Here is a 13,065-nt window from a genome sequence, read left to right as displayed (position 1 = left end):
ACTCTTTAAAAAAAATAGATAATTAAATAAATAAATCAAGAAAATGGAACATGTGTGGTCATAGAAAAAGGGCATTTTAGGATTTTTAAATTATATAAGACATAATGCAAATTATGTAATAAAGAAGGTCATTTTTAAAATTATGACTTTGAAATAGACTAAAATAATCAATTTCTCATAAAATAAAGAGTTTGAGATGAATAAATTGATAGTGAATATGATTTAAAAGATAGGAGATATCTTTGTAATTTGATATGATAAAAAGATTATTTTGGTAAATTAATTTAAATGAAGACTAAAATTGATTATAGCAATTGTGTAAAGTTTATTCAGGTAAATCTCTCATAGATTTTTCGATATATTTGTATAAGATGATATATTTGTCAAATAAAAAAATTGTTAAAGATTAATCATTTTATATAAAATAAAAACCAGAAAATTTGTCTGAACTTGGTAGACCAACCTGGATTCCACCACAGCCACATGAATCCCGTCTAATTTGATAAACATACTGATTCGCGGATTAAAGAGGGCCTTGGTTTTATACTAAAATCTTCTACGGGTTGATAAAGAATCTGAGGTGCAGGGGAGGATAAGTCGAGGTATGTTGTGTGAGTTGCCGTTGAGGATTCCCGTCAACATCCTTGTTAGCGGAAACTGAAGGGATTTTCTGAAACTGGGTGTCTTCAGAGTAACCGATGGTGGAGCTTTGTTTGATGGCTTCGCAGTGCTACCCTCCTGATTTAGGTCTTGTTCTCCATCCGGAACAGGGTTTCAAGAGGATCTTAAAGGTAAATATCAAAGTTTCTTGGCCATCCGGCGAAGTTCTTGGATCGGGGGAACCTCTGGTTGATTTGGGCTTCTTTTTGTGCTCAAATGGGTCTTTTTTTTCTCTGAGTTTTGAAATTCAGAATCTTAGTTGTCGTGCTAATATGTGGGATTTAGAAGTATAAAGAGAAGAAAAGGCCTAGGCTTTCGGGGTGTGTTCAAGATTTGGAATTTATTTAACATCTTGTCTTGCTATTTCAGTATTGGATTATTTGATTTACATGTAATAATGATCTCGATATTCTTTGAGTGGAATGACTGTAGTTCAATGTATCTCGATGTTCTTTGAGTCAGAACGACTGGAATTCAACATGCCTGAAAACACAGTTAATTCTAAGTTTTTCTTAAATGTCTGTTGTTGCAGTTTTATGAAGAGTATTTGAACCAAATGAATCATGGTTTTGATTCGTGATACATCTTGGTATTTGCTTTGTAAAATTCTTGTGCGATACCTATTGGACTCTTGATACAGCTTAAGAACGAGTTTTCGACCTTTTTCTTTTCGGTTCAGCTTCCTCCTCATGATTCTAGGTTCATCTATTGCTATCTTCTTTGTCTTTGCTGCAGGACTTTCAACACTGTCTCCCCTGTCACGGATCAAATCAAGATATCATTAGTCCCCTCACCTTAAAATCCACTAGTGGATTTGATTGTAACTGCGTTGTGAGGAGTGGCTCAAACATTTTAAGACCGGCACTCATTGACGGTGTACAAGGTTAGTATATTCCTGTTACCTCATAATTATAATGTTCTGTTTAAATGTAATCATCAATGTGAAAGATGAATACAGACAAGAAGCAGGTTCATTTAAGATTTTGCTCCGTTTTTGTTGATATATGAAATGCCTTAAAAAATTTTCGATTGTTCCCAATCTCCAGAGTTGGATGACATTCACTCCATCTTTATTTAAATCAGGGATTCATCAAGACTCGGTACTTTTTAGCTCTGGTATTGCTGAGCAATGTGCCAGGCACGAAAAGATCTTGAAGTTACTGGCATCTGGATTAATAGGAGTGGAAGGAGGTTTACTCGATATGTCCTTGCTCTATGATATGGTGTGGTCTCAACCATTCTTAGCGGATTTTCCACTTCTTACTTCTCATTCTCGAAGCCTCGTCAACGATTCCGAGACTCAGCAGTTTCTCTTATACCCACCCAAGGAATTGTACTTAGATGAACCTGTGGTGGAAATACCAAGGGATTTTCGCAGCTGTACTGAAAGTTCATTTAACTCGGATGGCCAACTAATGCGTGGTTCATACACGACTGAGATAAATGATATAATTTCATTGATCTCCGACATTTATTTAACGAAGACCACAAATAAATCCTTTAGACAGACAATGTTGGTCCCTTACTTTGAGAGGTATTAGCTTTGTTATTTTACTGGAAGCGAATATGAGATTTCGTTTCTTTCGTTTACTTTCTCTTATTATTAGAATCTTGTCGTGGTTGCTGCTTTTTTGAGGAATCTTACTGTATTTCCTTTCCATTTACCAGGCGTAAAAGAGCGAGCATCAACTCTAATGCAGCAAAGCTTCCAACCGAGAAAGTTGGGTCTTTAAAAAGGTAAAATTTGTTACTTTTTTCGATGCAATAAACCTCAGAATTCATGACTAGAGATTATTATTTATTTATTTTGAACGAGTTCGACCTTGTCTAGAAATTGTCCATATTATGAATACATATAATTTATCGTGATATTTAAGAGAGTAAAATTTCGACAAAATAAATTCAAAATTTTCATCCGTCCCGCCCTTTTTATTTAATTTAAGTTGTCTCACATTGGATTTCTCATGGTTCTGCATTCAACATATACATAACCACCCATTTTTGTGGTTGTAAAATAAGGAAAGAGATGTAGAACTCTTATGCTCGCAAAAGACCAGCCAATTTTTGGTACCTTTACGGAAAACCAATTAATCAGACTTGTGCATCTGTTAGGAAAACATGTGCTTGAATCACTTCCTTTCACATAATATACAGATAATGCAGTTATGACCCTTTAAAACATAAACGTTCATGAGTCCCCGCCTTTCGCAAAAAATAAGTGAATGATTTTGTTTCATTTTTAAGTTTTACCTCAGGTTTCTTTAAATGCCTCTAGATTAACGTCTCCAATTATCTATTTAAATTTGTGACAGCTTTTTAATGTTGCATGTCTTTCAATGCCAAAAATCCTCTTTAAAAATTTGTGTGAATTCACTAGCCTTTTGAGGTTTTGTTATTTGTATATATTGCAACCTCAAATCACTTTATGCGTGAATCGGACAATTTTAACAGGATACATGAAATAATTGTTCTCGCATTTCTTTGCTGTTTTGTTTTTGCCTTCTTATGAGAAGGGGCCTTTACATTTCCTTCCTTGCTCCTTGTCAATGTTGTTGCGTAATAATTGAGCTGTTCACACTTCATAGAATCATTTCTGCAATTGTGCAACTCGCTAGCAAGACAAATCGTTATAATTTGAAGTGTTAGGCCCGTTGTATTGCTTCATCGAGATATTATCTTTAAAGAGCCTAAAACAATCTTCAACTCAGTTCGTATGCATGCCCTCAATCTCCTATAGTTCCGCTTCACCGTTTCTTTGTTTCATTGTTGTTGCCATCAACTTCTTTGCTGTGACGGTTGTGCTGTTGCTCATTTACAGCCGAGGCTGGCAATAATTATGATATAAAAATTTCATCTTAAATTTATGTATAAAGCTTCTTTACTTATTGAGGTCGCGAGCTGAACTTGTGGCATGGGTCGCAAACATTTTCATTAAGCAAACCTTGTGAGCGTGAAATGAGCTCGAGCTCCTGAAATTCACCCTTACAGTTCCGGCCTGAAAAGCTGTAGCTACTGTGTTTCTAGACTAGTCTATTAGTATCTGTGCATACAATTCCTCCAGTTATATATTCACACTTTCTTCAAGTCTCATCTGTAGAAGTAGCCGTCCACGTGCACAATATATTAAAATTCGACAAAATCGTATCTCGCGCAAGAAAATTCTAACAGGTAGACGATTCCTCTAATTAATGTTGAATTTTCATCACAGCCACAACAAGGTGAAGGAAAAGGCAACACAAAAGAAGATCAGAACAAAAACCAACATAGAGAGAGACACCAGTTATGTTCATGCGTGTGAAATTCTTTTGTCAATACTCATCTACAAAAATCAACCTGGTAGAAACGCACTCCAATCATTGAAGAAATCTAGTCCAGAACTGCCTCAACTTCTGACTCGATTCTCTGCCAGCATCGCTGGGACCGGAATTGCTGTCATTGTAGCGGTAGTCTGCAGAGTTGCTTGTAGTAGTGCTCCCTTCTGTGCATCTAAGATTTTGAGCATGGGATTTGGGTTGGGACTTATTTCGCTTTCGTGGGCGGTCCATAATCTGAGAGATACAGTTATATCTATTGGCAAAGCATCTGGTAAGTCGGGTGTAAATGATGAGAAAATGATGGATCTTTTGGAAATAAATTTGAAGGATATATATTTCAGAGTCGTGGCGTTAATGGCAGTTGCTGTGCTGAGGCTAGTGTGACTCGCGATGTTGATAGCGCGACTCAAGATTCTTGTATATAAGAGGTTTTCCTTCAAGATCTTACATGAAAATGTCGTGTTCATAATGATTGATCATGGAATTTTGTTGATTAGCAAAGCTGTCAAGTTTAGTTTTTGCCTATTTTCCTTTCAAGTGTGTCTTAGTTTGAAATCTATCCATAAAAGTTTTCCGTACATCACAATTTTGATTCGAAATTATTATTTTTATGTCAAAAGTGTTATTTTTTATCGTGATCCGTCTCAAAAATAAAAATCTATGATATCGTTTCACAATAGATCTATTATTAAATCTAAATTAATTGGATAAACACTTCTTCCAATCACAACATTATACTAAAACAAAATCGAACTTATACAATGCCAAAATAATTAAATTATGGAAATAATGTTAATTCAATTATCTGTAATTTCAAATCATAATATTTAAAAACCGGAACCAAATTAAACTTGTTTGCTTTTATTAAAAAATATTATTTTAATTTTTGGTTGAAAAATATATGAATCAATCACAACATTATGCTAAAAAAAATACAAAATCAAACTTATACTAGGCCAAAATAATTAAATTATTGAAATTATGTTAATTCAATTATAGGAATTTCAAATATTTAAAAAACGGAACCAAACTTATTTACTTTTATAAAAAAGATTATTTTAATTTTTGATTGAAAAATATATAAATATATAGAAGTCCATATTGAATTTAAATATAATCACACTTTCTAACGTAAATTGCATAAATCCAACTTCATTTTCTCATATCCTCTAATTTGCGACCCAAATTTAAATATAATCACATTTTTAATGTCACTCTGTAAAAACTATTATATTTTATCTGTAAAACATTTGTTGTATGATTTTAATGAAAAATCTCTTACATTCAAACATATGAAATATGAATTATACATTATCGAAAGTATTAAAAATGCATACATTTAAAATTATGAAGTTGAGATTATTTGTGGTTTTTTGTTTAAAAACATAGGCGGTTAAGTGTTTATTTATTTTTCACAAGGAGTTATTAATTGTTTTGAAATTTAACAAAAAGGTTATAAGCAATTTACCCCATTTTTTTATTATCAAATAACTTTCCATTAATTATTTAAACTAATGTAACTAATAGCTAATATATATATTTTGAAGACATTGTTATAAATTATGACATTAATTTTAAAAAAAAATAATGGGTTTATCGTGTATCCGACATTATTAGGGCATCCAATAATATTTGGGTCATAGACGGGTACTTTTTCCTCAATCAGATATATCGGGTATCCGAATATAACTAACTGAACCCCAAAAAACCCGACTTGCGTCCACCTCTAGTACTGAGATAAAAAAGAATCAAAATTCAAAACACAATTAACTTACATTATCAAAATCTAAATTTGAATATTAACATAACCAAAACACAAAATATACAAATTTAAATGACCATTTTGTTTATTCTCATAAAAATGTCATACTCATAACTATCATATCATATCATATCACATCAATATTTCAAAACTTAAAAAATGCATCATTATATATACAAATTACAAGTACATTCAATATAATGACATCATTATTTTTCTTAAAAAATTAAACATCATCCAAAAAATAATTACAAACTTAAAAAAACCACAAATATTTTTAAAATATTGGGTTAACTGTACATGAATAAAAATATTATTGAAATGTGTGACACCTTGGGAAGTTCTCCTGCGTCAAGTTGTTGAAATTGTGCCACTTGATCTGGTTGTCTAAATAAGCCGTAAAAAGTGACGTCGGATCCTAACGGCTAATATTGTCTCTACCGATGACATGACCAACAATATGAAATAGGTACATGTATTTAATAAAATGACATTATTATTTTTCTTAAAAAATCACACATCGTCCAAAAAATAATTTCAAACTACAAAAAAAAAAACACATATTTCATAAAATGTTGGGTTAAATGTGCATGAGTGAAAGTAGTATTGAGATGAGTGACCTTCTGAAAAGTTCTCGTGCGGCATGACCGAAAAATGGTAAGACTGATTTATAAGGGATATGACACATTATCAGCAGATAGATATGCACTTTTCAGAACTCATAGACCTACTAGTCCGACCTATTAAATGGAAGCCTATGATCGAAGGTCCGTTTCACTCTTGATACTTACTAGAAATATAGAGTTCGGTTCTAGTAGGTGAGACTAGCCCGAATGCAGATCTCGAATTTACTCTAAACCTGATATCACAAAAGAGATCGTTAGAAAGGGGACGGGAGAATGTTCCGGCGTAGCCTTTCGATGCTCAAGTCAGGTACTGAGAATAAAATGAGAGAGTAGCTAAGGACGCAATTAAGAATCAATATAGTGAATGAATAATTAGATTCTCAAACCTGGTATTTATAGGCAGGGGCGGAGGTATATGTGGGGCTGGGTTGGGCTCCAGCCCCACCTAATTTTTTTTTAAAAAAAATAAATATGTTTTATTTTAAAAATTTTATTGATTAGCCGCAAGACCCAATTTGTTTTTTCTCTTTTTTTCACTTGTCTGATTTGTCATCTTTATTATTTTCTCTCAAACTATCACAATTTTCATTACTTCAAATGGTCGTAACTTCATCATCGATCTCCGTTTTTCAAAATCGATTGTAGATTCGGAAAGCCCACGGCATAAGCTTTCTTTTAATACCAAAATTTCAAAGTTTCTTTGTCGTCTCGAAATCAGCCTTCGCCCATCGGTCGCCGTTTTCATCGAAAATCATGAGGAAATCTTAGTGTTAGACTTTCTACATCTCGTTCTTGTTGTTCTTAGTTAGATTTCGAATTTTAAAGGTAATTTCTGATTTTAGTGCTTCGAAATTTGTGTATTTTGGTTTTTTTGAATTTCGATAATTGATATATATTAAATTGTTGATTGTAGGTACTATATTTGAGCCGATTGATGATATTGATAATTTTTTGGAATTTATTTGAGCATTATTTCGAATTTTCAGATTTTATATTGGGGATCGTCGATTTTTAATGTTGATTATTTATTATTTGGATGTTTAGATGTTATAGAAAATATAAATGCGAATTTATGGAATTTTGTTGGAATTTTTGAAAAATTCAGAATTATTTAGTTCTTTATTTTATTAAATACAATATGAAACGGAACCAACCCCAGGTAATTTTGAATCCTGGCTCCGCCCCTATTTATAGGAGAATACATAATTCTGTCATGAGCCACCTACCTAGATTAGAAATGGACAGGAAATCCAAAGTCTTGTTTGGATCTTATCTTGATGGGCATATTCCTAAGATATTATTATTATTATTGCATTTGAATGGTTTTAGGGCTAGACTCGGTTTTTAGGATATTTATAAAAATGGACATAGTTAATTATTTATTAAAAAAAATACCAGAATCTTAGACTCGAGAGAGCTTTGAGCAACTGGAATCGCTATTCTCAAAAGAAAATTCCGAAGCTTCCGTCAAGGTGGCAGACGATATTTCTGTCAAAAATGAGGTAGAAATTTTTTTCTTTGAGTTGTCCTTGATCGGAAATGACATGCATCCAATTTTAGCAAGTATTATTGATATCTTATCGACCTCAGTAGACATTAACAATGTTTATCATTTACCATGTCTATAAAACTGAAACATAAGTACACCGAGAGGGATCAATCCTTATTGAAAATCTTTTGTTCTTTTTAATTTAAGGTTGCACCAAAGCGCTGGAGATCGGAGATCAACTTTAGCCAGGATGCAAAGTTGATGGTCTCTTCAATGAACCTGCCAGATGGCATCTAGGTACTATTGGTGCTCGTGGTTTTAAATATTATGAACAATGTGCGAGAAGTACTGAAAGTACTAAGATACTGATGGTTTAGGTCCTTTTGATGGCTGCTGTATCATCTTTTTTTGCTGTATTATTATATGGGGTCAATATACACTTCTGAATATAGTTAGCTGTACATTGACCGGATTAAGTTAATACAACATTCCTATTGAAGTTATCCATGTGCGATTTCGACAAGTAATTGGTATTGCAGTTGGTTGGGCCTCCTCATATTTACTTCTCTGCTCATTTCTGACCCATATATGCCTTTGGCTTTCAGAGACGAAGAACTGCAGTTGATGAACTCAATATGCACAGTGTTTTCGAATAGAATGATGTTATTTGTGTAAGCTTCTCGAATATTCTTATGCACATACCAATCCGATTTCAAATTTTAATTGTTCTGTGGTTAGTTTTCTTTAAAGTTAATGCTTGTAAAACCCACTATATGAAGTGGTGATACCTCGGGGAATATCATATTCTCGGGTCATCTCCAGGATGGATTTAGACCGGGAAGACGGCAGGGGCGAGGTTTATCTTGAAGCTCGGGTGATAGGGGTTCGGATAAATCTTTGGTGAAGGAAGGAAAGGACCCGGGGGCAAAGCCCGAGTTACAAGCATCCGAGGGGAGTTCCGCCACAGGATTTTTTCTCGGGCATCTCAATACAGGTGTCGTGTTTTAGATTATAGGCATGAGACACCATGACTTGGTCATCATTAGGAGATCTTTTGGCATATGAAAGAGTGATGTGACTTGGTGGAAGTAAGCATGGGATGCTAGACTTAACGGTGTCAAAAACAGAAGCATGAGCAACTATCCCATCAAGAATAGTGGCTGAGCACTGAATACAAAATAAACATTGGTTTTCCTCCTATAAATATTAAGGTTTGTTTATTAATAAGTCATTCAGATATATTCTCTTGCAAACGAAATACTCACTCTCTGCATAAAATATTAACTTGAGCGTCGGAGTGGCTACGCCTGAAAACCATCTGGCGCCCCACTAACGATCTCTGTTGTCTTAAGTGTGCATATATTTCCAGAGCCAAGGAGAACATCTGACTGAAACAACATAACCCGACCCGATGAAATTGCACACCTGTCTCGCACCCAATTCACCCGGTCACATCATGAAGCAATCAAGGAGGATACTTATTTTCAGTTTGACATTATATATTTCCTTTTAAGTTGCTAACTGATTCCAGGATGAAGTTTCGTGGCTTCCATAATGATGGCTGTCTACACCAAGCCAGAAGTATGGAAAGGCGTGTTTATAATTGTTGTGTATTTTCCCAGAATCAATGTTTGTCCTCAAGAATCCTATTAGAAAATTCAAGCAATCACACAGCAATTTCTATATGTGTTTTCCTAATTTCCCCTACCTTAATCTCAGAGTAGGGATGACAATTTCTTTCGAATTCGACGAAGAATTCGATATTCGATATCCGACCCAAATGAAGGTTAGTATGTAGGAGATTTTTTATCTGATTAAATAATGAATAATCGGGTATGAGGATATATATATATATATATATATAATTTATATATTTTTTGCTGTTATGATGTTAATTCTAATATGCTTTTATTGAATGATATTAGTTGGATAAAATGAAGAAAACTATTAGCGTAGAGTTTATGTTATTTTTACAGGATAATGATGTTATTTAAATTGTTTATAATATTTGGTTATTTCTTCTATACTAGTTAATTCACTGATTTTTATATTTAATTTTTTTTTATTGTTCTCAACAATTTACTAAATATCCAAAGCTTACTAGAAATAATTTAAATTTGAGAAAATGTAATTATATGTGGTAATATGATATTTGAGTAGGATATGAATATTTAATCTTCCGACGGGTATGAGGATGAATATGAAGATGAAATTGAATACCCGATGTGCATGACGATGATGATGAAGATGAATATAATTAATACGAATGAAGATGAGAGATATGAAATCCTATCCAAACCCGATCCATTGTGATCCGTATCTCAGTGTCACCTCCAAGATTTTTTTAATTAATTCAAAATAATAATAATTCCAAAGTAGCGTAGATCATGAAGTTTTGCAAAAGTAACGATTTTGCATCATTTATTATTATTTTTTCCTTTTAAGATTAAGACCGCATCTCTTGTTTAATAAAATGAAACTTGAAGTCACATATCAAACGTGAGACTTTCACATAGCTCGTTTTACATTATCAAAACCTAAAATTAAACACTTACGAGACCAAATGACAAAATAAGCACTTACATAATCATTCTAGCTATGATTAGGTCTCTTGTGAGACGATCTCATGAATATTTATTCGTAAGACGTGTCAACCATGTCTATGTTTACAATAAAAACTAATATTTTTGGCATAAAAATCATAATTTTTCATGGTTGATCCAAATAGAATATCAATATCACAAAATTGACTAATGAGATCGTCTTATAAGAGTTTTGTATTTGGCTATTATATCACATTTTGATATCACATTAATTTTTTTTCCCCAACTTCATATATGACATTTAAATTTCATTGCACATGCTCATTAATAATTTCAAAGTTTGGCGTATTTAAATTTTATATATCACCCTACCACCCCTAAATTTTTCAATATTAGGACTTAGCCCCCTCCCAAGTCCCATGGGCACCCGAAGTGCTTTAGGACTATTATATTTGTAAAATTTATGAATTCTCTTAAATTAATTCGTAGACGAAATTTATATCTATAATTTATTTTTGTTAATTATATTTTATGTTTATTTATTTTACAAAATATCTAGAATGTCCTTTAATGGTTTCATTATTCCCATGGTAAGCAGATTATTTTAAGAAACTATTCGATTCAAGTATATATGTATTTTTATTTGTATAATATTATTTTCATTTATGTTACCATGGCAGTCACTTTTATTCAAATAGTTAGCTAAAATTTAAAAGACTACTTAATGGCTGCAATTTCAATTACAAACAAATGTTTTTGATTATTTCTTTCAAATATATATTCATTTTTAGTTCCAATTATAAATATTTGAACAACTTAAATAAAAAAATTATTTTATTTCTAAAAAAATATTACCCCAATGAACAAAAATAAAATGGAAAATACTCTTAAACGGACACAATATTAAATAAATGAAATCCGAGTCTTCAATACATTATTTTTCTAGTAAAGTTTTTTGAGTCCGAAACTTGCTGGATTGATATTATTCAACTTTTCTTATGCTTTATTTATTAACATTTACTTTATATGTGTTTGTGTGTAAAGTGGGAGCAAGTCATTTGATATATTATAATTTGTTAATAAAATGAGCAATTGGCACCCTATTACTAAAAATGTTAAAGACCATAACAAAAAATTGCCCCACTTAAAATAATTGTTTTAGTTAATTATAAAAAAATATCTTATAAAATTCATCTTTAAAATCTCAAATTTAATATAATTTCTAAATTTCAAGCACAAAAACTATCCCCCTATTAGAAAATATCTCACGCAGAAACAACTAACACCGATAAGAGAGATTTATGTCATTGCATCGTTGTTGTCGTAAATTTCATTTTTGATTACGTGAGAACTTGCAGGTGTATTGGATAAACCTTTGCACTGAGACAATAGTTTGTAAAGCATGTTAACTAGATAAGATCGCACAAGTAAGTGTTGGTAGAGAGAATTGTACTATTGACAATTAGTTAAGCGTTTACATACTCTACCAACTCAAACACGACTCGAGTCGAGTAAAATTCCATTCTTGATTTGTATAAACATTGTTAAGGTTAACTCCTGAAACGTCTACTTTCGTTTTACTTAAAAAGTACTAGAAATTTTTTTAAAAGTTACATTTAATCGGCCGAAACATACCATGTACACAAAAATATTGTGACACCATTTTAAACTAAAACCAACCAACTAATATTTGAAAAATCAAAGAAATAGTTGAAATCATAAAATCGTCAAACGCTTTACCAAACCTAAAAAGCAATAATTTGAAAATCATAGCTCATACTAAAACATCTCAAAAACCACTTAAAGCATAAATAAAGGTCGTAAAATATTTTAACATAAATCATAAACTTAAAATCATAAGTGCGGAAAATAGAAGCGCTGGTCCTCGGGTCATGTGCACCTTCAGTCCAGTCAGGTCAAACATCAAGATCTCCATTAACATTATTATCATAATCACATGCATCAGTCACACTTAGTGAGTCTAAATATTCAACACACCATAATCTTGATAACAACATAATATGTATACAGAACACATACAATAGTGAAAAATACTTGTACTTAAAATAACATTTTCATAATAACGCATAAACTTTAAACATAAACATTTTCGTATCAACATATTTATATTCATGTTCATCATAAACATATTCATATTCATAATCATATTCGTGTTTGTTGAATTCAGATCGTGATTGTGACTCGTATTCGTATTGGATGATGGATCCATCTACATATAACCACAATACTGGGCGGCGGGGACATCAGCGATACTCTCACCCGTCAACTGATCTTTGACCAACGTATTAACATATTAACATATTCGTATCAATGAAAATACGATCGTCGGGCTCCTACTAGGACCTTCACCCTCACAATATCTCCAACATATCATCGTATTTAGTCACAATCCCTTCACATCCTTCAACATTTCGTATTTCCATCACTTGATAAAAACATGCATAAAATATCGCTTTTCTTTTTAAACCAAGCATGCAACATATCTTTTAAATGTCCATATTGAATCATAAAAATCCATAAACATTTAAAATAAATATTTTAAGATATTAAAATCCATAAACATCCATAAACATTGAAAATAATCATTTTAGCATATAAAACAGTATTCAGGACACTGTCATGACGTTTACTAATTTTCAGGTGTAAAATT

The 13,065-nt window shown here is 32.2% G+C and overlaps 1 protein-coding gene across 1 annotated transcript; it reads left to right on the top strand.

Moving 5' to 3' along the window:
- The first annotated feature begins 442 nt into the window (after positions 1–442).
- Positions 443–4,494, top strand: LOC140973363 (uncharacterized). Its single transcript, XM_073436087.1, has 5 exons — positions 443–791; positions 1,396–1,543; positions 1,744–2,194; positions 2,329–2,397; positions 3,869–4,494. Exons 1-5 carry the CDS (start codon positions 699–701, stop codon positions 4,356–4,358), a joined length of 1,251 nt encoding a protein of 416 aa, XP_073292188.1. The 5' UTR covers positions 443–698; the 3' UTR covers positions 4,359–4,494.
- The last annotated feature ends 8,571 nt before the right edge of the window (positions 4,495–13,065 follow it).

The sequence above is a fragment of the Primulina huaijiensis genome, chromosome 3 (assembly GCF_012295235.1).
Source record: "Primulina huaijiensis isolate GDHJ02 chromosome 3, ASM1229523v2, whole genome shotgun sequence".
NCBI classification, from domain to species: domain Eukaryota; kingdom Viridiplantae; phylum Streptophyta; class Magnoliopsida; order Lamiales; family Gesneriaceae; genus Primulina; species Primulina huaijiensis.
This window is presented reverse-complemented; position numbering and strand designations above follow the sequence as displayed.